The sequence below is a fragment of the Oryza glaberrima genome, chromosome 10, assembly GCF_000147395.1.
Source record: "Oryza glaberrima chromosome 10, OglaRS2, whole genome shotgun sequence".
NCBI lineage: Eukaryota > Viridiplantae > Streptophyta > Magnoliopsida > Poales > Poaceae > Oryza > Oryza glaberrima.
This window is the reverse complement of record NC_068335.1, coordinates 20,448,221-20,474,549: the sequence shown is the minus strand read 5'-3', so window position 1 is coordinate 20,474,549 and position 26,329 is coordinate 20,448,221. Positions and strand designations below refer to the sequence as shown.

At 45.3% G+C, this 26,329-nt stretch overlaps 3 protein-coding genes across 3 annotated transcripts; all 3 read right to left on the bottom strand.

The window, feature by feature from the left end:
* Nucleotides 1-361: 361 nt before the first annotated feature.
* Nucleotides 362-5,287, bottom strand: LOC127752820 (serine/threonine-protein kinase BSK1-2). The gene is made up of 9 exons (XM_052278238.1): nucleotides 4,817-5,287; nucleotides 4,523-4,658; nucleotides 3,696-3,829; nucleotides 3,051-3,156; nucleotides 2,566-2,651; nucleotides 2,042-2,230; nucleotides 1,354-1,527; nucleotides 1,125-1,238; nucleotides 362-989 (listed from the first exon to the last, which is right to left on the bottom strand). Exons 1-9 carry the CDS (start codon nucleotides 5,189-5,191, stop codon nucleotides 735-737), a joined length of 1,569 nt encoding a protein of 522 aa, XP_052134198.1. The 5' UTR covers nucleotides 5,192-5,287; the 3' UTR covers nucleotides 362-734.
* An 8,436-nt stretch (nucleotides 5,288-13,723) lies between these two features.
* On the bottom strand, nucleotides 13,724-15,229 carry LOC127752939 (uncharacterized). The gene has a single exon (XM_052278389.1). It carries the CDS (start codon nucleotides 15,040-15,042, stop codon nucleotides 14,107-14,109), a length of 936 nt encoding a protein of 311 aa, XP_052134349.1. The 5' UTR covers nucleotides 15,043-15,229; the 3' UTR covers nucleotides 13,724-14,106.
* Nucleotides 15,230-24,543: 9,314 nt separating this feature from the next.
* Nucleotides 24,544-26,329, bottom strand: LOC127786147 (expansin-like A2). The gene is made up of 5 exons (XM_052313478.1): nucleotides 25,896-26,329; nucleotides 25,658-25,767; nucleotides 25,359-25,540; nucleotides 25,016-25,151; nucleotides 24,544-24,927 (listed from the first exon to the last, which is right to left on the bottom strand). The coding sequence occupies exons 1-5, from the start codon at nucleotides 26,044-26,046 to the stop codon at nucleotides 24,679-24,681; spliced, it is 828 nt and encodes a 275-aa protein (XP_052169438.1). The 5' UTR covers nucleotides 26,047-26,329; the 3' UTR covers nucleotides 24,544-24,678.

Below are 26,329 nucleotides of genomic sequence, written 5' to 3'. Positions count from 1 at the left end.
ATCCGTTTCATATGTAAATCTTTCTAACATTGTCCACGTTCATATAGATGTTAAATGAATCTAAATATATATGTATCTAGATCCATTAACATCTATATGAATATGAGCAATGCTAGAAAGTCTTACATTATAAAACGTTATGAAACGGAGGGAGTACTATCATACGCACAACTGCTTATAGCAACTGTATGACTTCTTGTCATGCACAACTCTCTGCCGCAGCTTCAAATGTCATTGAACACCATTTTCATGCATGATACAGATGTTAGGAATATAATCATCTTTGAAAAAACTAAATAACCATGTACAAACAAGCAAAATTTTAGAAAAAGAACATATACAAACAAGCCCTTACGGCGTGTCGAAGAACGGCACTGCGATGCACACAAATATGTATTTATATGGGATTGGTGTACTTCCAAACAAATATTTCTATACATAGGACATGTTTTATTAACTTTACCTACAAGGACCCTTGTGAACAACCAGCAACACTCTTTAGCCACCACAAATGAACTCCCATGCTCTAACTATTCAACAGATGTTATATACATGGGTCCAAAAAAATGCATCTCCTATCGTAGGAAGCCAAACCAAATGAGTTTTCCTTTTTAATCATACGACACGCCGGTAAACATCTTCTCCAAATAGGTCTTCTAACTCCTAACCCCGCAATATACTACAGATAAGTGCCAGCTTCTGGAACGCCGCTTCTCGGAGCCTAAACAAGTTCTTCATGGACCTTTTATGCTCTTTTGCCTCTTCTCTTCTAGCTGTGATGCCTCGTTCAACATGTCCAAAGAGTCACTCTGCATGTTCAGCTTTGAGAGCGCCACTGCCTGCATGTAGAAAGCTGTGGGCCAATCGGGATACACACACTGTGCTTGCATTGCGTCCCTGAGTGCAGCATCAGGTTGGTCACACATAAGGTGGCACAAGCTCCGTCTGGCATATACAGTTGGCGACACCATTGTCCCCACATCAACAAACTGCGAAACAATAACCATGCAGATGTTTCAAGAAGGAAAATGATAACGAGCAGAGGATGAATGAACTACATGAAAAGTGGTAATTTTAGAACATTGAAGGTCTCATGATAAAGAAGAAATAATACAGCCTCCTACCTGAGTGTAACAATCTATGGCTTGCTTGAAATTTTTGTCTCGAAATGCAAAATCACCACGTTTCCTAGCATCCAACATATCTCTCATCTGTTGAGTCCATTCTTGGAAAGATAGCTGCAGAGAGGAGAACAATTTAGACACGTCCCCATAGGAAGAAAACAGTCGAGAGGGACCAGTATCCCAACCAGCTAGAAAAGAGTGGAGCCACAGTGCTCTATATTGTCTTTACCTCATTAGTCCCTTCATCATCTCTGTAATGTGTTGAAACTAGGATCTGATGGATGGCAGTAAGGTCCATCCTGGAACAGGCCTCTCCCATGGGAGAAAGTGGGTGCTGTGGGGCAGGAGGCGCCTTTGGTACTTCTTCAGGCTTTGGAACTCCAAGCATCACATAAGAAGGTACCTGTTTTGTATTTTACATTGTAAACAAGGTTAACCATCAAGGATATATATGTATTTGAAAACTACTTTGTTGCTAAGAACAGCATTAATAAATTATAACATTTTTTAAAAAAATAACCTACATATTTTTGCATACATAAGAATAATGAACACAACTTGATCAATAAAATCTGCTTGTGTAGCAACGCAATAAAAGCATGAACTGCAGAGAGATGATGGCATTGTTTGTTCTGTAAATCTGTAGAGTTTTGGGATTTGTTCAAATTGGCTAATAACTGGATTGCTAAAATGTTATTAAATGCATACTACTCTGTGTGCTATTTTATTTGACATCATGCACTAGAAAAAGGTGCACAACTATCATTTCATAAAATATGGCACCATAATACATGATTGCCCAGTCTTAATAATGTATTCCAGACAAATATATCATAGACTCATATTGCAATTTGCAAAATCTACTTATATCCATATCTCCACGACAAACAAAAAATGAGCAAAAGAAGTGTTAATACCTCTGATTTTGTTTGCAAAGGCTGAAGAATGGAAACCAACTTTTTAATATCAGGCCTATCTCTTGGTTCATACTGTAAGCATTTTGAAGCAAGATCCACCAGAGTAGTAGCCTCCTCTATAGAGTACTTTCCCTCTAAATTTGTCTCCATTATTGCTTGGATGCTTCTGCTTCTTATCATGTCAAGTGCCTGCACATGATAAATGCGTAAATTTATCAGACTATCACTGCTTGTACGGTTTAATAAATGGTTAATTGCTAGCTCTATATTTGACACATAAAAGAATTGTACTCATCGCACAAGGAATTCCAACAATTCTCGACTTGTATGAGCTAAAATGCGAGATCCATCTTAGGAAATGTTTTCATTCATTGAAATAGAAAAAATGGATGTCGGATATTTGTGCTAAAAAGACAAGGAAGATAATTGTATAGAAGATTTCAAACAACTTTGTCAGTGTGACCCTGCAATTGATGAAAGTGGCCTGATACACAATGGAAATTGAACTCTAGAAACATACTTACATGGGTAGGAGGAATGCGCTTTCCACTGAGAAGATCGATGAGTATTGTGCCAAAACTGAATACAACACTTTCTGGTGTGACCCTGCCTGGAAGAACAGACAAGCATCTCATAAATTCTGTGGTTCCTCCTATTTTATTCCAGTCAGTCCTTGCTACTTTGAAAATGCAAAATTTTCACTGAACATAGTTTCCATCGCATTCACAAAAGTGCCAATAAGTTGGCTTGAAGAGCACTAATTTAGGAATCCATAAGCTGAATAACTGATCTACTGGCCCTTCTACAAGAAAATCCAGTTTGACAACATATTTATTGACTTCCACTTTAAGGAGTTTAGTTATTGTTTTAACAGCAATAAACAAAACTTTGTACAGCAAGGAGATTTTAAAAAATGGTTCCCCCAGATAAGTGAAGAGAACTGCCGAAAAGAGAATACTGGATAATTTGTTTTCAAGACTGGTAAGCAAGAATGTGAAAAATCAAGTACCATTTCTCAGATATTCTGGAGGTGTATATGCCAGGTTTGTACTATAACTTTTCCCATCCCTGCTGTTTTTCATCAAACCAAAGCATGATAGACGAGGATCACCATTCTGCGATAAGAAAGTTAATTAGAAACTTTTCTTACAACATGATGGCATGCTGAATTGTTGAATGCAATCAACTATGATCTTACAAAGCCTACTTGACTCGATACAAGTTTGTCTACGTAATTTGCCGTGCTCCTATAGTAGGAACTAAATTTGCCGTCGGTTTTCCCAATCCTTCCAGCACTGAGGTGGGAAAAATCAAAATAGGTGACAAACTTAAACACCCAGACCCTTTAATCTTGTTGGTTTTCTTGAATGATAAGACACAAAATCAAGGCTAGCTGCCATAGTAAATATCACTTTTGAGACGTCAACTAGATATGGCTGCTCTCCTGCCTCCTTCAAAATGAAATTGTAAGTTTTCTGTGAAATTCATGCGTACCAAATGGGGCCTAAGGTATTGCTACAGACACTGAACACCAGCCATAAAGAAAGGCACTTACGTCAACAAAATGGCAGTTGGCAAGAGACAATAATCACTTGCCTGATGTACAATTTCAGGTGCTACATATTGAAACGTACTTGACAGGTTGATCGCTTACCTCATCAAAGAGTACTCTGTATGCATTTAGGTCGTGATATAAAGGCCTTTCCTCATTGCTACAATATTCCAATGCTTCAGCAATGTTGTATGCAACTCTGAGGCGCATAGCCCATTCAATAGCCTTGTTTTCCCCTGCACAAGTGCAAAAGCACGGTTAAGATCAAAATTAACTTGTTTTCCAATGCTTTGCTTGTTTATACGCGTTAACCACTAACAATAAATGCAATCCTTACTTGATAGTACTAAGGCCGTTCCCAACCCAAAACACTAGACATGGTTTTCATAAACTCCACATCATCAAGAAACTAGTACTAGACACCACTCTTCCAATGCAAACACTATTATTCCATACTTAAATTCAATGTTCCTTATCTTACATGATATCTTGGATGTTGTGTAGAAACCATGTCTCATGCAAGACATGGTTTCCTTCTCTTTCCACATTTATTCATTTGCCACATCATTTTTCATCCTAGGTGGCACCTTATTTAATGCTATGGACACCATCCTAGTCATTGGGTTGGGAATGGCCTAATACTCCCAAAGATTAGACGAAAAGGTAAATTAAATGCAGACTGAACCGACAAAACTAATCGAAAAAACTGTGTAGCCTGATAGGAGCTGGGCACCTAGGTGGTTCCATTTGTCAAGTATTATCAACTTCAATAACATAAGCTCGGCACAAGCTTGGATCAGATCACACGAAGCATAGCAACATCCATTGTGACCAGAAGGATCGAATAGTTGGCAGGATCATCAAATGGGAGGGGAATATAAAGACCCGGAGTTAAATTGCAGGGGAGTGGAGGGAGGGAGGAAACTCACAGTGGAAGAGGTGCTTGGCAAGGGTGTCGTTGGGCATGAACTCGGCGACGAGGAGCCGCTCGTCGCCGTCGCAGCAGTAGCCGATGAGGTTGGCCATCCTCCGGTGCCGCAGCTTCCCCACCCCTCTCGCCTCCTCCTGCAAACCAAAAACCCACAAAACCAAACTCAGTTTCCAAATCCACGCCTAACCAACCCGAACCCCACAATCCCGCGGCAACCCAAAATCCACGCGCAAGCGGCTGGTTCGTTGGTTGGTTGTTTGGTTGGATGGATGCATCCCCCCTCCCCGCTTACCGCGAACTGCTTGGAGTCGGGCCATGCCAGCTTGCCGAACTTCTTCACGGCGATGGCGCGGCCGCCGCCTCCCGCCCCCTGCAGCCGCCCCCTGTAGACGAGGTTGGGCGCCTTCTCGCCGCTCTCCGACACGATGTTCGCCGCCGCGAACCCGCCCGTCGCCTCCCGGAGCTCCGCCAGCGAGAACTCCGCGAACGCCGGGGCGGGAGCGGCGGAGGCGGCGGAGGAGGAGGCGGCCGCCTGGTGCGCGTTGAGGGTGAAGGACGGGCGGCGCGGGTGGTGCGGCTGCGGCGGCGGCGGCGGGGGGCGGGCGCGGCGGGGCGGCTTCTCCGGCGCGTGGGACCCCACCCGCAGCGAGGAGCCGCAGCAACCCATACAGTGTGAGGAGAGGAGTTTGGAAAAGTATTCGCTTCGGCCGCGTCGCGTGCGGGGGTGGTGGTGGGTGGGCTGCGTCTGCGCGCTCGTGCGGGTCGGGGAGGAGAGAGAGGAGGAGGAAGCGGGTTTTGTAACTTGCTCTTTCTCTCTCGCTCTCCCTCCTCCGGGTTCTACGGGTTTGGTTTTTGTTTGGTTTTTGCGCATGGGGCTTTCAAACTTTTTGGCGAAATTCAACTGTGAGTCATGTGACCGTGTTTGTACTTTGTAACCCCTGGCTGGCTGACTGGACTGACTCTATAGCTGTGCTCTTACCTCTGGGTTCCTAACCTCACCTCTCTTATCATACATACACGGTTCCTAAACTGTTAAATGATGTGGTTTTTTTTCAAAAAATTTATATACAAAGTTATGGTAAAAAATCATATTAATTTATTTTTTAATGTTTTAAGCTAATACTTAATTAATCATACATTAATCCATCAATTTATTTTACATGCGAAAGGGAGGGGTTCCCAACCCATCCAAAATACTCAACCTATGTATGGCCACACTCTTCTCTGGCTCAGGCTAGAATGTGATAAAGGAGTAGTATTGTTTTTCGATGGTTTAGAGGAGAGATTGACGGTGGTGGTTGACGAGGGCGATCAATAGTCACAAGTTGAGGGTTCGTCACCGAGTATGAGAAAAAGGCATGATACAGAGAATGTGCGAAGGTTTGGTTAGATGGTGCTAGAGTTGTGGCAGGAGGGGTAGGATAACAAATGAAGTACTTCTATTATGGTTAGATACGATAGATGCCACCGATGTCGCAAAAAGAAGGGGTTGCGTAATAGGGTGGTGTTGAGGGGGAAATATAGGGAGAGAATAATAGGGGTTAGTGAAGAGGGAATGCAAGGTGAAGTATGTCTTATCCAATATGGCTAATGCCGTCTCAAAACTAAGTGTTGTACATTACATTAAATTTGATGATTAGAACCCCCACACATATCTAATGGCTTTTCATCCCGACACATACCTAATATTTTAAATATATCAATAAATGCACTTAATGCATTTTGTCTTACCATCTTAGGTTGCTAATTGTGTGGCTATCACTTTCATACCATGTCAATGTAGCTAATAGCTACCTATAATGCTAGATAATTCCATTTTTACACAAGTCATATTGGGTGATAATAATTGGTGTTCCATATATGTCTTTTTAGATACTAGTATATTCTTATCGATGTCTTGTCTGTACGTTGGATCTGAATCATGTGTTTAGTAAGACATTATAAGCGATAATATAAGGTAGTTATATAATTGCCCAGTATAGAATACTCAACTAGGGTGTGTTTAGTTCACATCAAAATTGGAAGTTTTGTTGAAATTTAAACGATGTGACAGAAAAGTTGGAAGTTTATGTATATAGAAAAGTTTTGATGTGATGGAAAAGTTAAAAGTTTGAAGAAATATTTTGAAACTAAACACGGCGTAAAGCATTGGCTACACGGCTATACCTACATCTGAATTGATCCATTCTTGTGCTTTATTTTAGTACTACTTGACTCATCTGTTGCTTTGAATGTGAAGAATGAAGAGTGACCCTTGACACGTTCAAGTCAACAAGGGATAGAAATTGAACGGATGAACCGTCTGCCACGCAAAAGCATTTCACTCAACTAATATGCGCGTAGCTCTAGATTATGTGCTGCACGCGGATGTGTACTTTGCCTTGTAATTATGGGTGTTGCATGGCTATGTTGCAAAAACCAGCAAGTATCAAATTAAATACAATTTACACATGGCAGAGGTAGTACGCAGAAATTTGTAGAAGTCGGAGCAAGTTTTGTAAAGGGGTAGTTTCCACATCCAATTTTATATCCATGTAAGATAAGATGTGATATATGCAATATATCACATCTACATTATCTTTAGCATACTATCCCCAATAATTTTATTTTATTTGTTTGTCCAATCCCCTCTTTTTTTTATCTTCTTTTTTGAAATTTGTGTGAAGGTTGTCTCTTACATGAGGTAGTGGCGGAGCCAGAATATGCTTAGAGTAGGACTAAATTAGTATTATCTACATAAATTTGTGTCAGGGTTACGGATAAGGTATACCCTCTACCCTTGGATATACGTCGTATACTGATATGGTATGTCTGCGCGTATACGGATGTTTTCTGTATACGTTAAGGAAATTCATCACGATTCCACAGATGGAAGGAGTCCTACTCGGATAGAACTGGGTCTTACTGTATTGTGTAGGGTCCGATGTCTCCGAGTTCTACTTGGAGACCAACTGACCTGCAGTATAAAAGGGACCCCCCGGGAGGACCTTAAGGCATCGAATCTCACCGCCAACACAACCACCATAGCCTACGAAGTCAGAGCCTCCAGGAGTCAAAGTCGCCGGGGTGATCGGGTCGAATCAACTCGACTACGGTCTCGTCGGTATCATCGAGTTCTGCTATTCCCTTTATAATATGTGGTTTTCACTATATAATCCCATATCAACTGGGTTAGGGCTATTACCTATCAAGGGGCCTGAACCAGTATAATCCTTGTTTCCTGTTTGCTTGATGTCGTACTACGTAGATCCTCATACCAGCGTACCCCAATACCCTCTATATCTGGTCTACGGGTATCCCCCGTCGACAATTTGTCTCTTGTCTTTAATTTTTCAAATTTATAGTATAATTTCAATGTATATTTGGGCATAGGAGTAGGATTCTAGCCCTAGCTGTCCTACTCATATATCCGCCCCTTAGCATAAGGGGTGTCTTCCCTTCTCTTTCTTCACTTATTTTCTCCATCTCATAATCTAATCGTATGTAATATATTTAGAAACAATACATCCAACATTATTATAGTACTTGCTCTCATTTTGTCGTTTTGGATACATCTCTCCTTAATTACGTCGTACGCACTACTAAGTCCATTGATCGAAACAAACAAACGAGCACGTTGCATAAGCATCACCTAAGGTAAAAAGAGAACGTTGTACGGAGCACCATCATCTTGTACTGTACCTTCCAATATAAACAAGGCAAACATCGTTGGCGACACGGAGCACGTCGGCGACGATGGTGACGACGGCGAAGACGACACACCGACGTGCACGCGTACAACAAATTTCCACTGTTCCCATGGTAAAGAAATTGTACTACCACCACCCTACCTGTTCTGCCCTGAAATAAATTCATTTGTTAATTGTTATCTACCCTACTCATACCACTAAAACCTACTTTATCAAATTCAAATATAATTATTTATTTTTTATCTGCTTTTAATATATTATTCTTTTACTTTTATAAACTCTATCATGATTGGTAAAAAAACTTATTTTAAGATAAATAAAAGAGACAAAAATAATTGTATTGTTTTAAGATATATAAATACTCCGTAGTAGTCTAATACTTACTCCCTCAGTCCCAATTTAAATGCAACCATATTTTTCGGTGTCTAATTTTGGTCATTCGTCTTTACTGCCGCCACGTTGAAGCCCTGGATGTCACTGCTCTTGGTTAACTTCTTAAAAAATGGTTAACTGCTGCCACGTTGGACCTGCCGCCACTGCGTGTGGTCCCGGGCACAGGCTCGCACGCACGATGACACGGCACTGCACGCTCGTGCGCGCGCTTCGTGTGACGCAACGTACGTACGGTGCAGGCGCTGGGACACTGCACGTGGGTCCCACGTACTGCTGGCCCCACGTGCCAGTGTGACAGAGCAGACGGCAATGATTGACTGATGGACAGATTACTGACAGATTTCACAGTCCGTGTGCACGGCGTGCGACGGTGAAATGACCCATCGTACCGTACGTGCGCGACCCTGCACGTGGGGCCCACATCTCAGCCGGATCGATCTAATTTACGACCTGTTTAGATCACCTATAGTTTTCTCACCATGTCAGATCCAATATTTGATACATATATAAAGTATTAAATAAAGGAAAATTTTTAATTACATAAATTACGTGTAAATTGTGAGATGAATCTTTTAAGCCTAATTACTTCATGATTTGATAAGGTGGTACTATAATAAACATTTGCTTATGACGGATTAATTAGGCTTAATAAATTCGTCTCATAGTTTGCATGCGGAATCTACAATTTGTTTTGTTATTAATCTACGTTTAATATTTCAAATGTGTGTCCGAATATCTGGTGTGACACGATAAAAATTTTCACCGCTGGATCGCTGGATCTAAACAGTAAACACAACCTTAATTTTGATCTTGGCCCTGTTTAGTTCACACCAAACTTTCTCCAAACTCCTAACTTTCCATCACATCACATCACATCCAAAACTTTCCTACTCACATAAACTCCCAACTTTTTTTCCAAACTACTTCCTCCGTTTCACAATATAAGTCATTCTAGCATTTTCTGCATTCATATTGATGTCAATGAATCTAGATAGATATATATGTCTAAATTCATTAACATCAATATGAATATAGGAAATGTTAGAATGACTTACATTGTGAAACGGAGGGAGTACCAACTTTCCCCAAACTTCTCCCCAATTTCAGAAACTAAACATAGACCTTATGTGGGGAGCGTATGATGTGGACGTGCCCTTTCCAGAATTCCAAGTTTGGTACAGTATACTAGGGCCTTGTTAGATTCAAACTTTTTTATTCGAACTTCCAACTTTTCCGACACATCGAACTTTCATAAACACACAAAAACTTTCAACTTTTCCGTCACATCGTTCCAATTTCTTCAAACTTCCAATTTTGATGTAGAACTAAACAAAGCCTAGATACAACTAGAGTAACAAGTACTCCGTCCTAAAAAAAACTCAATCCAGGTTTAAACCCAGAATTAGGTTTTTCTAAAGACGGAGGGAGTATGTTCACATTTATAGTATATAAGTTATATTTTTTATTAGATTTATTTTTTATGAGACTAAGTGAGTATATAACACATAAGATTGTTTTTTTACTTCTATTACATGGCATACGTATACGCGCACGCGCATATAAACTACTACACACGTGTTTCCTAGCACATGAAGATTTGACCCTTGGTGGGTCCTCCTTGGTGTCTTAATGGAACAAATCACATCTTAGATAGCAATATTTTAAGATAGGTGATGTATCTATACAATACAAGAAGTCAAAGAATGCTAGGTTCTTTTATCCAACCGCAAACATAGCTCAAGTCCTTTTAAATCACTTGTAAATAATTACTTGTAGTATTGTAACCACCGGGAGAAAAAAAAAAGCACCATCCTATTAGCTAGATAGATCATCTCTTTTGGTGGAGAAGCAAGATAATTGCTGGGCACCGCAGATCCCAGATGGATAATGGAGCACGAGTCCACCGGAACACACTTGTATTTAAAAACCGTCCTTTTCTTGGTGGTTGATTGGTGATTTGGTGCCAATGGTTGGCACCTGCTGGTAGCTGTGGATGAACTCGCCGTGGCGGCGCCACCTGCTGCAAGATTTTCTTAAAAAAATATTTATTGTTTTCGAGTTTTACAGATCTGTACCCCCTAATGTCACCTGCCAGTTAGAGCGGGTCGACGACCGTTTGCCAGGTTATTGAAAAAAAAAAGAGATAATCCATTATATGCCACTGACTTTGTCACACGTCTATAATTTACTATTGATTTTGTCGTGTTCTATAATATACCATCGACTTTTGCTTAACTTTTACGATTTACCATTGCCATCCGGTTAGTCTCCTTTAGTACTGTACAATTTTGTCGAAATGATCTAAATACCTTTGGGACAAAAACTTTCAAATTTTGGATAAAAATTCTGAAATACCAGATTTTAAGTTTTTGACCAAATTCTGGATGTTTACAATCTTATATTTATAATATAATATTTTGATAATTTTATCCAAATTTTGGATGTTTTTGTCCAAGGGTATTTTGGTCATTTGGATAAAATTGTACAGTGCTAACGGAGGCTAACCGGACGGTGATGGTAAATCATAGAAGTTAAGCAAAAGTCGATGGCATATTGTAACATGGCAAAGTCAGTGGTAAATCGTAGGCGTGTGACAAAGTCAATGCCATATAATGGATTCTCAAAAAAAAAAGCCCCTACAATACCAAATATCATTAGGGGTATAGAATTATAGATACGCAAGACAAAAAAACATTATAAATATTAAAAATAAATAAATAAAATACTCTGCTACAACTGCAGCGAGCACTAAGCACCCGGCCCAAATAGCAGGATTGGGCTTTCACAATATAGCCCGGCTCACCACACTTTGGGCCTGCTTGGAATGGTTGGTTGGTCGGGAATGAGAATCTTTTGAGATGGGGTTGCTTGGGAGCTGGGACGCGTGAACCCCACAACGCGTGTGCCGTTGCATCCAATCTCCCGTATATGCCGTTCACAAGTTCGAGCTGGTTGCCCAAATAAGTTAAAGTTAAAATCGAAATTTAAATTTTCGAGGTTGATTTTAAGATATTTTCAATGTGTTTTTAAATATTAGCTTTTATGTCACTAAAAATACACATAGAAATTAATTTTTATTTTTAAATAAATTGTCTTGATTTATTAGAGAATATGGTAACTGATGAGGCCTTGACGAGGAAGGCAGCGGCAGCATCACGAGATCAGCTCGTGTCCAACCGACGGCGATGCGTCTCCCGCGTGTACGCATATTGCGGCGTCGTTGATCACGTGCCAATTTGCCCAAACGCGCGCATCTAAGGTGGGCTCAAACACCAAAAAGGCTAGCGACATGCATTATCTGGGCCCATCCATCCAATCTCCTTCATCTCCTGGGCCCAAATTGCCACAAAGCGATCGATCATGAATTATTCCAGTGGTTCTCCCTTTCGTATCTTTTCCTCCCCTTTTCTATCGTCCTTTTTTTTTTCTCCTAGTAGCAAGAGATTGGATAACAAAAAAAAAGCTTTATTAACAAAACAAAAGTTGCCTAAAAAACACTTGATAATTCCAAGGTTGCAAAGACGAAAAAGAAATCGTCCGTGATGTGCATGCGAGCGATCGACGAGAGATTCTCCTTTTGGTAGCTACTCCCATCGTGCTCGCGCGCGTCTTAAACAAAAGAAGCTTTTCCACTACTCACAAATATACTAAATCCGCACGAGCTGTCACACGCAAGTGGTCTCATCACATCAGTCTCGTCTCCGATTAAAATGATTTGAATTCTGTCCTAACAAATCTAAGACTAATATCATCCTCGTCGTGATCTCCTAAGTTGAAATACTATTAAGCACGCGGTGTTTGGATCCCATCCCCATGTGCAAACCGCAAGATCCAGGCCAAAATCATAGAGCAAGCAAAAGGAGGTGCCCTACCCAACCAACCCAATTATGCATGTGCCATTAGATTAGATTCAGTATTTTCAGTATACTCTGGATTTCAGAGACTTTCAGATGGTACCAGAAGTCCAGAAGATTGGGGGGTCCTTCTCTTTTGCATTATGGATTGCATCCGTCCAAAGCTGACTTGGATTGTGACATTCTAGCTAGCCAGCCAGCCAGCAAGGCTGTGTTTAGTTCACACTAAAATTGAAAGTTTGGTTGAAATTGGAACGATAAGACGGAAAAGTTGGAAGTTTATGTGTGCAGGAAAATTTTGATGTGATGGAAAAGTTGGAAGTTTGAAGAATTATTTTGGAACTAGACACGGTGCAAGTGATGGATCCATATGATTGAATCTGCATATCATCTCTCTCTCTCTCTCTCTCTCCATTATTTGAGTGAGGCTACATTGATCTCCTCTTCATGTGATCTGGTGGCAATGAAATCCGGGCCAATCACACCGGCGATCGATGTGTTGCAGCAGAGACTACTGTACCGGAGTTGTTCAGGCTCAGGACGGCCATGGCTGCACTGCCCCTACTCTACTTGTGAAAAAAGTGATCTGCCACTTTTCTTGTTAAGTTTGGTGTTCAAAACGAGACTGTTGCTATGTTGCTTTCGCCTTTTCAATTAGTACGGTAATCTCTGTGGCAAAAAAACGGCTTAATTATTCAGTTGATCTGATGCATGGCCAGATGGCCCGGATGACTGTCAGTTGAGTTGTCTGAATTCAGAAACCAATGTGCAGATGTTTTGTTTATAATAATAATGTAGGAGTATGTGTGAATGTTACAGTTGGATGCATGGTCAGTGTGGATGAGGATTTGCCATAGGTTCAGAAACCGGTGTCAGTTCACGATCAGAGGATCATCTTGACTTGAGAACCAAGCTGGCAACTTGGCAATGTTGGGCAATGGAATGTGAGGTTAGGCTGAAATGGCTGGCCGGATAAACGTCAACTTCAGTACAGGGAGAAGTTGGCGATGGCACCACTGGAAAAGGGTTTGGTCACTGATCACTCCAGCGTGGCACATTAACTGCACAGATACAACTCCATGTGGTGCCAAACCGACCCTAGCCCTAGATTGATGCCCAATCTACTCATTAAACATCTCCCTTTGCAATGAATGCGTCTTGAATTGTTGATTCAGCCCTGTGACCTTTTTTAATTTTCTGAAAAGGAAAAATTGTTGATACAACACTGTTCCCATGCATGCAAATGAGAAAGAGATAGCTGAATGCCTGAATTGAAATAGTAACATTGTTCACTTCTCAATCTAGCAGAGTAGAATTAATACAATGTTCACCTGTTCAAATAGAAAAAAAAATAAGAGGAAAGAAAAAAAAAAGCAAGCCCATTGAGCAATCTTGCAGAGGCAAATAGGCAATGCAGAGAGAAGGGATGAAAGATGCGAAATTTGACATGTTTTTGAACCTAAGTGGGGGATCATCTTCTTTACATCACAAAAGTATTTACATCATGTACACACGCCAAACGAAACAAAATGAAATCTTTTGGCAACTAATCTCACAGCCTTTGCTCAAAAAATCAGTTGATCTCTCTGAAGAAGAAGATGAACACAGGGGATCGAATCGAAGAGAAATGTGTGGGGATTGTGGAGTCAAAATGTGGGCGTGAGCAGGTTGAGCAGCGACACCCTGGCATTGACGAGCGCGCGGTACACCTCCTCGCAGCCGCTCTCGGCGGCGGCGACGCACTCCTCGAGGCCACGCACCCTCGCCATGGCCGCCTTCCTCTCCTCCTCCTCCTCGTTGCAGTAGTCCTCGAAGGAGACGGTCCGCCGCCGCCGGAGGAGGTCGGTCACCAGCCACATGGGGCTGGCCGGCGTGCGGGCGGGGGAGTAGGGCGTCGGTGTCCGTGGCGACGGCGCGGCGCTCGCCGCGGACTCGGCGGAGGCGGACGACACGCCGGCGAAGACGGCGGCGGCCGCGGCCGCCACGGAGGAGGCGGCGGCCGCGAAGGCGTCGGCGAGGGTGGCCTCGTCGGCGTCGTCTCCCGGGGCGGCACGGTGGGAGAGGTCGCGCGCGGAGGAGGCGAGCCGGGAGACCTCCCGCGCCGAGCGCCGCTGCGCGCGCAGCGCCGCGGCGAGGCGCGACCCGTCGCGGCGCCGGAGCGCGGCGTGGGTCTCGGCGAGGAGCTGCCTGAGCGCGACGAGCGACTCCCTGAAGCAGCCGTGGAGGTCGGCGAGGAGGAGGAGGTCGTCGAGCAGCTGCTCCGTCCACGGCCGCCGCAGCGCGTCCTGCGCCTGCGGGTGGTGGAGCAGGTCGGCGAGCCCGGCGAGCACCTTCCCCGCCCTGTCCGCCCCGTCCGCCACCCAGGCCGGCCCCGTCTGCGCCGGCGCGTCCGCCCACTTGAGCAGCGCCCTCGCCGCGTCGTGCAGGCCGGCGACGAGCGGGTGGAGGCGGACGGGCAGGCTCGTCGACCTGACGCGCGCGTAGGACAGCTTCTTGGGCCGCGCGCAGTCGAGCAGGAACGACGGCGCCACCGCCTTGGGCGACGTGAGCGTCGACAGCGTCCGCCGGAATCCCACCGCCATCGATCGAGAAGCTTCTCTCTTCTTGTGTGTTCGGTGATGATGCTGCGGTGGTGGTGAGGTGACTGGATGCGGTGGCGGGAGGTGGAGTTTTATAAAGGGGCGGGAGGCGGAGCCCGCACGGGTGGGTGCGTGAGCTGAGCTCGTGCAGTGGAACACGTTTGACTCTTGCACTGCAGTGGCTTGCTGCTGCAGCTGAGCTCTACTAGTATAAAACTACTAGTACTACTCCCTTGTATTTTAAGTACATTTATACGTTTAACTATTTATCTTATTTAAAAAATTCAGGCACGCATAAAGTATTATTTGTGTTTTATTATCTGATAACAATAAAAAATATTAATTATAAAATAATTTTAAATAAGACGGACGGTGAAACGTTGGACACTGAAACTCACGATTACTTATTATAAGATAGAGGGACTATTTCTTTTTCTTTTTTATATGGGAGAGTATGCGAACGAGCCGCTGGGGTTTGTTGGCTTGAGGCGGAAGAAAGATGCTTGCAAGAGGAGACAGCTTGTTGGAGAAGCTAGATTCTTCTGGGGCTAGCCGGAAAGGGATTGGAGGAGGAAATTAAACCGAGCAATGTGAAGTTGCTGGCTGTTCATGTTGAGGGTAGGGGTTGTTTCCAGCAAGAGAGAATGTTTTGTGCAGTTCGACAACTTGGAAAGAATACGAATACGATGATGTACATATGAATCTAGCTCATATACTGCCAAAAATTGGTATAAATGATTAAATGAATAGTACTAGTAGTCATCAGTGAGGAAACCAATAAACACTTATAGATGCCGATTTGTTAGAAAAAATATAAAAAAAATTAGAGGATTTTAATTATATAGGAAAAAAAATCCTAGGAGCCTAAGCAAGCATCCATTGGGAGTTATGATCGCAGGGACGCACGCCATTAGGACATCCACAATATGGTGTAAAAGTAGTCCATAAGCAATAGAATATTCCATTCAGCCACCTATTATCATTGTGCAACTAGTCCATATAGAGAAAATAGTAAAAGATACCCATATGCATATGGACTACCCATATGGAATAAATTATACTCCCTCCGTTTCGAAATGTTTGACACCATTGATTTTTTAGCACATGTTTGACCGTTTGTCTTATTCAAAAAATTTAAGCAATTATTAATTCTTTTCCTATCATTTGATTCGTTGTTAAATATATTTTTATGTAGGCATATAATTTTACATATTTCACAATAGTTTTTAAATAAGACGAACGGTCAAACATGTGCTAAAAAGTCAACGGTGTCAAACATTTCGAAACAGAGGGAGTATTATCTATCTCTACTCCTCTCTCTTGTCCTAATGATACCTTGTATCCATGTACATTGTGGAGATTGCTATAGGAAAAAACTATTTATGTGGGTCCTATCTATATGGATCACTTTGCCATATATATTGGTGATGCTCTTAGTATTTAGTAGGCTAGTAGCACTTCCCATTCTTCCTCAGTTGAAGCTCAACCGAAATTTGATCTTTTTTTTTTTTAAAAAAAAAAGAAAACCAACCGAAAGTTTGGTGACTCACGCATAGGAGTACAGTCCCCATATGAACGAACATACCATCATCAAGACATCAATCCATCCAATCATAGATCGATCAATCAATCACAGAGCACGAGCCAACGCAAAAACGGCAATCGATCCAATGCAAAGATCCGATCGCTCCACCATCCTGGAACTGCACCGCGAGTAATGTCGCGCGCGCCCATGGTCCATGGACAACGGCCCCCTCCTCCCTCCGAGCCTGACGCGTGGTGCTCTCTCTCTGCTCCCACCCGCCCGGTACGCGCGTGTAGGGGACACCGCGCCGCGCGCCCGCGCGCCCCACCGTCCCCGCCTCCGCCCGCCGGCAACGCGCCGCGCGCCCGCTCCCACCACCGTGCGTACACCGATCGATCACCGATGGAGATATGCATGGGACGCGCGTGCATGCATTGCACCGCGCGGCGGCAGATCGAGTTTTCAATGCGTCGCGCGTCCGCGTGACTGCGCCCGCCCGGGCCGCTGCTTCATCTGTTGTACTAGTACACTGTGTGGGCGCGCGGTTGTGATCGACTTGTGAGCGCGTGCCGGTGCGCTAGCTGCCGAACGGCGATGAATCCATCCATCCATCGATCCGCACCCGCCCGCGCGCGGCTCGCCGATTTCTCCACGTGTAGTATGCACGTAGTACGGGTACATGCATGAACCGGCGGAGTTTGGGCAGGGGCCTGGTTGCGTTCATGTGACGAACAGACATGCATTCCGAAGGATGGATGGATCATGGATTGGGGCGGGGCGGGCAGGTTTCTTCAATGCGTGCAATAACTGATCGGTGAGTTATATGGTCCTCTAGGAGGAATTTGGATTGATCGGTCCTCTGGGTTTGACAAGGAGTCAAACAGCTACTAGCAGCCTGCTCTTATAATTTCCCTTCTAGAAGCTCTATTGGCTTTCATCGAGGAGTACGGAGACGGTGAGACTGGGCCTGTTGGAAGATAAGCCCAAGACTAATTTTAAGAGCTAAGAGCATCTCCAACAGTCTCTTCAAATTCCACTCTCCAAATGTCTATTTAGCTAACTCTCCATTTAATTTGGCAAGTCAAATTCGTTTTTACTTCAACAGCCTCTCCATTCATCATCTCTATTATGAGTGTATGACAACGGGACCCATATGTCAGTCTCTATACTTTTTTTTTCTGATTATCCTGTTCCTGCCCCATCTTCCCCAAATCCCCCTTTCCTTTTCACGGCGGGGCGGTGGTGGCTTCCTGCGGCGACAGCGGGGCGGCGGTGGTCGGGCGCGACAACGGCGGGTGGGCGCGGCGACGACGGGGCAGCGATTGGCCGTGCGGTGGCCTTCGTGCGCGGCGACGGCGGGCAGCGGCGCCCACGCGCGGCGACAGCGGCACTGGTGGAGAAACCATTTTTGGTCGGTCGACCAAATTTCACAATAGTCCCGGTTCCATTAAAAATCGGGACTAAAAACGATTTTTAGTCCCGGTTTAAAAAATTTTGATCTTTAGTCCCGGTTGGTAACACCAACCGGGACTAAAGATGATTTGTAGTCCCGGTTCATCCCCTGTCAGATGTATGTCAGGGGTTCGAGAATCTTTAGTCCCGGTTGATACTACCAACCGGGACTATCACCAACCGGGACTAAAGATCGATCTTTAGTCCTGGTTGGAGTTATCAACCGGGAGTAAATATTTCTCTCCCACATCCAATCGGTTAAGTCCCAGACAGATATTTAGATAAGATTGGAACATCCCCTCTCTTGCTCTTCTCAGATCCAATCCTCTTCATCCTCCCCTCCGCTCTCTTCCTCCCCTCCTCCCCTTCCTCTTCTCCTCCCCTCTCCTTCCTCCTCCTCCCCTCTACTCCGTCTTCCATCAGCCAGCCTGTGGCGGGCGGCGGCGGCGCGGCCGCGAAGGGGGAGGCGGTGTCGGGCAGGAGGCCGGCGGCGGCAGGCGGCGGCAGCGCGGCCGCGCGCGTGGAGGCGGGCGGCGGCGCGGCTGCACGCAGGCACTTGAGAATGGAAGAAGGGAAACATAGCATGTCACAAGAGCGAGGCGAGGTGGCCGGCGGGCGGCGGCGGCGGGCAGGCGGCCGCCGGCGCCCGGCCGCGCGGCTCGGTTTTTTTTAATATATAATTTGTGTTTCACTGGATGTATAATTTTTTAGATTTTGTGATTCATTGCATCGCATGGATCTAAGATGTATAATTTGTATAATCTGTGATGTATTTAATTTGTGTGTAGTTTTTAGGATTTGTGATGTAGTTGATCTGTGTGTAGGATTTGTGATGTATTTGACTTGTGTGTATAAGTAACTTAATATTTGGGATGTTGATTTGGGATGTGCATCTCATTCGATTCGGGAGAAAATACATAGATTAACACTAGCCATTAGCAAATCAACAACAAAATAATAATAAAAAAAGATCTCGATGAACTGTCGCTTCCCCTCTTTAGTCCCGGCAACCGGGACTAAAGATCGCTATCTTTAGTCCCGGTTAACCGGGACTAAAGATAGCGATCTTTAGTCCCAGATTCGTAGTCTCGGTTGGAAAACCGGGACTACAAAGGGTTCTAAACCGGGAGTAAAGAGCATTTCTCCACCAGTGCGGGGACCGCCGCCGCGACGACGGGGCGGCGGCGGTCGGGCGCGACGACGACGGGGCGGCGGTGGTCGGGCGCGGTGACGACGGGGCGGCGCTTGGCCGGGCAGCGGCCTTCGTGCGCGGCGACGGCGGGGTGGCGGCGGTCAGGCGCGACGACAACGGGGCGGTGGTGGTCGGGTGCGACGACGACGGAGCTGGAGGGAGAAGAGTAGCACGGGTAGAGGAGGGCTGGAGATGGGATAGCCAGCCTAGGAGGCTGGCCAATATTGGCCAATGCGTGGGCTTGGATGGAGAGGCAGTTAGCTTGGAGAGTTGAATAGAGAGTCTGTTGGAGGAGTGTTTTTGGTTCATTTGCCAAATTTTTAGCTTGGAGAGCTGAGTAGAAAAGCTGTTGGAGATGCTCTAATGTTTAGTCTTGAATTGATAGGATAAACACTAGTCTAGGGTGATATGTTTAGATCTATGGGCTAATTTAAGGCTAAAATGTGGAGAGAGTAGAGAGAGGAGAGAGAGGGAGATAGAGGTGCTTTTTGATATTTTTCCATGGGCTAATTCAGCTACTAGCACTCTAGCAGCCTGCTCTTCTTATATTTTTCCCTTCTAGAAGCTCTATTGGCTTTCATCGAGGAGCACTGAGACGGTGAGACTGTCTCTATTGTTTCTATACCTGTGGCTGGCATCCGTCATTGCTGTCGCTTAAAGGCCAACGGATTAATTAATTAATTAATTATAGTAAGACAACCATGGTCAAAATCGGGCAGGCAGATTAAACTCGCGGATCGATCGACGTACGTAAGCCATTTGCTCGCACTACTATGGTTTTTGCTGCTATGTTTGACGGCTGTTTCGAATTAATTTGACGGGTAGTAAATAAAACATTTGACAAACCAAGCGAGCCGCTAGGAGTATCATCAGCTAAGCTACTACTACTACGAACTAATCGGTCACGGAAAGCAGCGTTTGCAGTGACGTTTGCTACAGCTGATCTCGCTACTTAGGTAAATCAATGACAGGGTCATCGTCCCAGGATATGTCCCAATCAGGCTACACATCATGGATGAAAGCTACAACTACGAGAGGAGACAGGAGAGAAATATAGTATACCGGATCTTCCGGCGTGCACCCCAGGTAGTCTCCAGTCCAAATCAGTTCATTAACATGCATGATAACATCCAGACACGTACTGCTATATATGCATCACCCGATCAATATTCGAATCAATTAATTATCACCGATTGTCCTATTTTACGCACATGATGACGTCACGGATTATTTGATACTCCTACTCCTTTAAAACTACTTCCTGTTACCCTGATCAATTGATAGATCAGCACGTACGTTAACACATCAAGTGGTTGAGTGGTCGATTGACGTTGGTTAATTTCTCTGACGAAAGCAGCGTACTACATACATTCACATCTTTCTTCTTCGATCGGGTCACGGGCGCCATTACAGGTGTAGAGACTTTCTCGTGCTGAAAGAAGAAGAAGAAGAAGAAGAGTTCCTTCCTACTTGTACACCATGTCTCGCGGACGTATGCACGCATGTCATCGGCGGTGCCAACCGTACTCCAGCACCAACGCTAGCTACGTGCCAAGTGTGTATTATAAACTTTATCCGTCCTAAAATGTAGACTTTTTTTTAGGTTGACACCGATATTAAGAAAGTATTATCTTCATATTTTAATGTATGACGCCGTTGACTTTTTATCCAACGTTTGACCATTCATCTTATTTAAAAAAATTATGTAATTATCATTTATTTCATTATGACTTAATTCATCATTAAATGTTCTTTAAGCATGACATAAATATTTTCATATTTGCACAAAAAAATTTGAATAAAACGAATGATCAAACGTTGGTAAAAAAGTCAACGGCGACATACATTAAAATACGGAGGGAGTAGATGAAAATAATTGAATAAAGTATGTCATTAGTTAAAAAGAGAAAGCAGGTGAAGAAGAATTAATGTTTGTGATTGATTGAAAAGAGTATGTAGCTGAAAAAAAATAGTTTTATTTTAAAATAAGATACTGTGGGTGTGTTTAGTTCACGTAAAAATTGAAAGTTTGATTGAAATTGGAACGATGTGATGGAAAAATTAAAAGTTTGCGTGTGTAGGAAAGTTTCGATGTGATGGAAAAGTTGGAAGTTTGAAGAAAAAGTTGTGAACTAAACCAGACCTGTGTTAAAAATAGTTACATTTTGATAGGGAGGTAGTATAGCGTATCAGCCGGATGCTGACATTCAATACAGGATGCTGATCACCCTAGCTTATACCGATTGAGAGATATTGTTTGAGATTTCTGTACTATACGTACACTACGCACGTCGTCGGTCGAGCCGAGTCAATCTCTGCTTCACGGGAACCAGCTGCCTCTCTTCTGTAGGAGTAGCTGACAAAGCAACGGTCACGCGGTCTACTGTCCGATCGACTGACTGGCTGTCCGAGACCGAGGGCATGCAAGAGGTCAGCGCCATTAATGTGAGATAGATATATGGTCAACGCACCGGCTACAATCCCACGCAGCCGATCGATCACGTTCTGGTGGGTGGCCAGGTAGCGTTCCATCAACTGGTGTAGTAAGGCGGAGTAATTGCGTTTGGGAGTACGTTTTTCTCCCTACCAACTGCAAATGGGCTGCACAACTGCAAGTGGTCGGGTGACACGGCCAGGTAGAGAAGGAATAAGTTTTTTTTAGGTCCCTCATCTAAACTTCGAGTATAAATTACATCCTGAAGCATAATACTATATATAATGTGTCCCTCAACTTATAGAACCGGTATTCCTAAGATATAACGTGTTCCTACTTGTACAACATCTCGTGAATGTACATATGCACGCATATCCACCGGCGGTGCTGATTGTACTCCAACACAAACGCTACGTGCCAAGTGTGTTTCATACGTTGACCTTTACACCGAGAGAGATGCCAGATTTCTGTGTGTCGTCGGTGAGTCGGTCGAGTAGAGCCGAGTCTATCGAATGACTACCGTAATACTCTCTATCACTAGCTAAAGACATGTGTTGCAAAAATCAGATAACAATTCTAGAGTTATTCACATGTGGAGACTTCACGGCCATATACATTAGCTTGTGGTGTGGAGACAGACTCGAACACCACCACTAACATCATTTAAAGTAGTATAGATGAAAGATGATGATGGCAGAGTAAATCCTTCCTCCCCTACCCCCCCCCCCCCTTTCCCCAAAAATTATGGCGGGGGTGGCCGGAGGAGGGGTCGGGCCTCCTTCCCTTTTAAGTATAGTATAGGTTTAGGTTAGAGTTACTCCGTAGTCAGGTCCTCTTGTTGCTCGGGTTACATCCCGTTTTCTCTATTCTTTTGGAGTCCAAGCTGCCCCCATGGTGGCTAGTGGCTGAGACGCAGGCGACAAGTATTGGATGGTGGCGACGTCCTAGTGCCTCAGCAACTCTAAATCGAATCCACTAGATGGTGCTCAAAATCGACTGGTGTGGGTGCACCGGGTTGTCCTCCCATGCCCCGGTCACATGTCATCTCCTCCGCTAGGTTCTGCTGGGTTGTAGCAAGGTAATAGTTCTATCGCCACTGTCCTAATTGACTCATGATTAAGGCTAGTTGGGCTTTAGGGATTTCTCCTAATTTTAATCTACAACTGTAGCCAATGCTAAGTGCTTCGTCTAGGTTGAGTGCAAAACCTCCTGTACGATTCTTATCGACAGGTTTTCACTTAGCGCTCCTCATATTTAACGAAGAACTCCTTAGCAATCGATGTTGAGTTCGGTGAAGCTGAAGCAAAATCTACGACTCACATATCAATCCCGAATCGTGTTGTTCCCGTAGAGGCAGTCGAAAGGGTCACCGATCTGTCAAGCGGAATGCACGTTATTAGTAGAGTCTTGTGGATGCAATCCTAGGGCAATATCATAGTCTCTTGTCGATCACATCTATTACTGTTGTTTGGTTTATTTGGGAAGTTTGTTCCATTAGTTTAATTGTCTTTACCTTCCAAAAAGATGGTTTCGCTCTGGACGTTGTATCAATTACGGTGATGCATTGGGGAATTTTCTCCAGTAAACTCCCTTCTTTAATCTATAAACAAACTTGAGTTTTTTTTTTAAAAAAAAAAGAGCCGAGTCTATGTCCGCTTCACGGGAACAAGTTGCATCTCTTCTGCAGTGTAGCTAAGAAAGCAAAAGTCCACTGTCTGACTGGGCGAGTGGCTGTCCGAGACCGGGGGAGAGAGGTCAGCGCCATTAATGCGAGATTGGTGTCAACGCACCGGCTCCAATTCGAAGCCAATCAGTCGATCGATCACGTTCTGGTGGGTGGCCAGCGTTCCAGCAAGTGGTAAGGCGTAATTGCGTTTGGGAGTACATTTTTCTACCTTATCAACTGCAAATGGCTGCCTGACACGGCCAGGTACAGAAATTGGGAATCGGCCTCCAAAAGTAGCAACTGCGGGTTGTGTCCTACTCTATTGCAAATAAGTCAACTTTGTGGTTCAGTTTAATTTAACTTTGTGGTCTATTGCAAATATCTTAACCATTCAATTTTTAAAATAGGTACAAAATAACTTCTCCGATGGTATTGGAGGTGATTTTCGTTGACGTGTATTTATTTACATGTTAAATTGACTTAGTTTTCATCATCTGACTGACGTGGCATTACACCCCTTTCTCCCCTCTCTCTCTCTCCCCACCCATCCATCTCTTCCTCCCCGATCCCCAATCTTGCTCTCACCGCAATCCACGATGGTGGCATCAACGGCTCACATCCAGGGCGGAGCCTGGAGGATGTGGAGCTCCAAGGCGGCACGATGAGTCGTTTTGCTTGGTTTAATGGTGAGAGGGATTCCAAATTAGACTTTTTCCTCTATTGCTGCACGGTGAATGGTACTTGTACAGGCCCAGCAAAACAATCGCTATTATGTCGGACTTCTTGACGTTTACCATTTCGGCCCATGCTGCACACACTATAAGGACAGATAATTTTGTCATTCCAATTTTGTCCCACCCTATTTGGGAGCCCACGGTCCGATGAAAAGCCCCGGAAATTACAAGATTGCAGCCCATCCATCATCCAATTGGCCAGCTATATTGGCCCTTACACCGGTGGATCCGTACTACAGAAGCGTTAAAGCGCGTCCACCGAATCTGCCAACACTTACGTTTTCGCGACCGCGGCATATGCGCGCACTCGGAATCGTGGGCACGAAAGCGGAAATCCACTCGCCGTCGACGACCAAACCCAAACCCAACCCAACCCAACCCCCCATCATGCGCGCACAGTGAGATCGTGTCCGGCACCGGCCACCGCGTGCGCACCTCCGCACCCCGAGTCGAGTAAACAACACGAGACAAAACAAGCCCCACTGGGCAATGCAACGCAAATGCAACGGAAGGCAAGTTGTTCTTGTGGGCTGTGGCTCTTAATTCGATGGATGGCTAGCTGCTCAATGCGTCCCAAAAAGGGGAGAGAAAAAAGAAAGGAAAGCAAAAAAACTGTACATGTTAATGCGGTGTGTGTCACTTCCACTCCTGCGTGTCGCACGGGTAGCACCCTTCCTGCGCGACGTCGGCGATCTGCACGCCGACGTCGTACACCCGTCCGGCCGTCCACCGCCGCGGCAGGACCTCGCCTTCGGCCCACACCCACTTCCCGTCGTACCCGCCGGTGACCACCACCCTGAACTGCAGCGGCCCCGCCGGCGCCTGCGCCGTGCTCCACGCCGGCCCGTAGTCCCGCGTCATGAACTTCCAGTTCGACGACCCCACCTGCACAAAAATTGTTCGAACTCGTTTTCAAAAATTGCCTCGAATTCGAGTGAAAACGATCGATTTGGTTTTGGTTTTATTTGATTACCGTGGCGACGTCTACGGCGACGATGTCGGTTTGGCCACCCTGGTAGAGGAACCTGATGGACAGCTCGCGCGGCGGACGGCTCTTCTCCTCCACGCGTATCAACAGGTTGCGACCAGCTGCGTACTCGCACGGTACCCTGCTCGATAAATTCGTACAAAATTCGGTCATAAATCCAGCCGAAAAATGCGTTGCGACCTGTACTACTACAGCTAACTGTGGCTAATCGCTGTGCTCCAATTATTACTCTATACTACGGATGATGAGCTACTAGCTTCCATCCATCATCACTACCTGAGTTGATTACACCACCGACACCAAAAGAGGATTTTTTTTTTTTTTTTACCTCTTGTACTCGACGTCAACGGCGCGGCGTGTTCTGAGCTGCGCGGCCATGCCGGGGAGGGCCATGGCGGCGTACGCGGCGGCGGTCAGCACGAGGTCGGTGCGGTTCGTCGACCGCGCCTCGTCCGTCACGACCACCTTGGCGCCCGCCGTGCTGCACAGCTTGCTGTCCTTGCACCGCACCTGCAGTAGTAATAATGCCACTTCCCCCGGTTAATCGAACCCAAATTCGCCTCAATTAGATTGCAGAACAGCACGCGATCACTGCATTGGAGAGTTTGTTCGTGGCTCTGTTAATACCTGGAAGCAGGCGCCGCAGCCGACACCGCCCCTGAACAGCGCCGGGCTCGCGGCGGCGAGGTGGCCGCCGTTGAAGGACGCGGCGAGGGAGCCGTACCCGCAAGAACCGGCTGCACGCACGCACAATCCAACAACCAAAATCAACCAAACAATCTTGCAGTAATCAACCAAGCAAAAACACACAAAGCGCGCACGCGAGTGGATGTCTCTGTCCCCCCCTCTCTCTCGCCGTACGTACCGTTCAGCGCGATCGACGAGTCGCGGAATCCGGCCTTGGACCGGCGCACGCACCTGTCGCAGCCGGAGACCATCGACGCCGACATGCCGACGACGACGAAGAAGAGGACAACGCTGGCGCTCGCCATGGAAGAGCAACACCGAACGGCCATGAATTCGATCGACGGAAGCTACGAAAACGTGCTCGCTCGAAAACTCTGAAACTGAAGTGGTTTACTTGGGAGAACAAGTCGAGGGGATGCTTGCGCACAACGGCTTTGGCTTTATACCACCCCTACGCGGCTACACCACCACGCGGCAAGGCCTGCAGTTACTTTCACCTGTTTTGCCGCTCGTATCCCCCACAAAATACTTGGTGCTGTGCTGCCGCGGGTCGAGAGAGAGAGGCGGAAAGAAATGCAGAATGTTTTGGACACGCGACGCGCTCGGGAGGAA

What these genes read in the sequence shown, in the direction of transcription:
- LOC127752820 (XM_052278238.1), bottom strand. Translation starts at nt 5,191, where the DNA reads ATGGGTTGCTGCGGCTCCTCGCTGCGGGTGGGGTCCCACGCGCCGGAG. An exon ending in ACAGAGTACTCTTTGATGAG is followed by an intron (nt 3,157 to 3,695) that starts GTAAGCGATCAA and finishes TTCTTATCGCAG; the next exon opens with AATGGTGATCCTCGTCTATC. An exon ending in TCCAGAATATCTGAGAAATG is followed by an intron (nt 2,652 to 3,050) that starts GTACTTGATTTT and finishes CTGTTCTTCCAG; the next exon opens with GCAGGGTCACACCAGAAAGT.
- LOC127752939 (XM_052278389.1), bottom strand. Translation starts at nt 15,042, where the DNA reads ATGGCGGTGGGATTCCGGCGGACGCTGTCGACGCTCACGTCGCCCAAG.
- LOC127786147 (XM_052313478.1), bottom strand. Translation starts at nt 26,046, where the DNA reads ATGGCCGTTCGGTGTTGCTCTTCCATGGCGAGCGCCAGCGTTGTCCTC. An exon ending in CTCGTCGATCGCGCTGAACG is followed by an intron (nt 25,768 to 25,895) that starts GTACGTACGGCG and finishes GCGTGCGTGCAG; the next exon opens with CCGGTTCTTGCGGGTACGGC. An exon ending in GCTGCGGCGCCTGCTTCCAG is followed by an intron (nt 25,541 to 25,657) that starts GTATTAACAGAG and finishes TTACTACTGCAG; the next exon opens with GTGCGGTGCAAGGACAGCAA.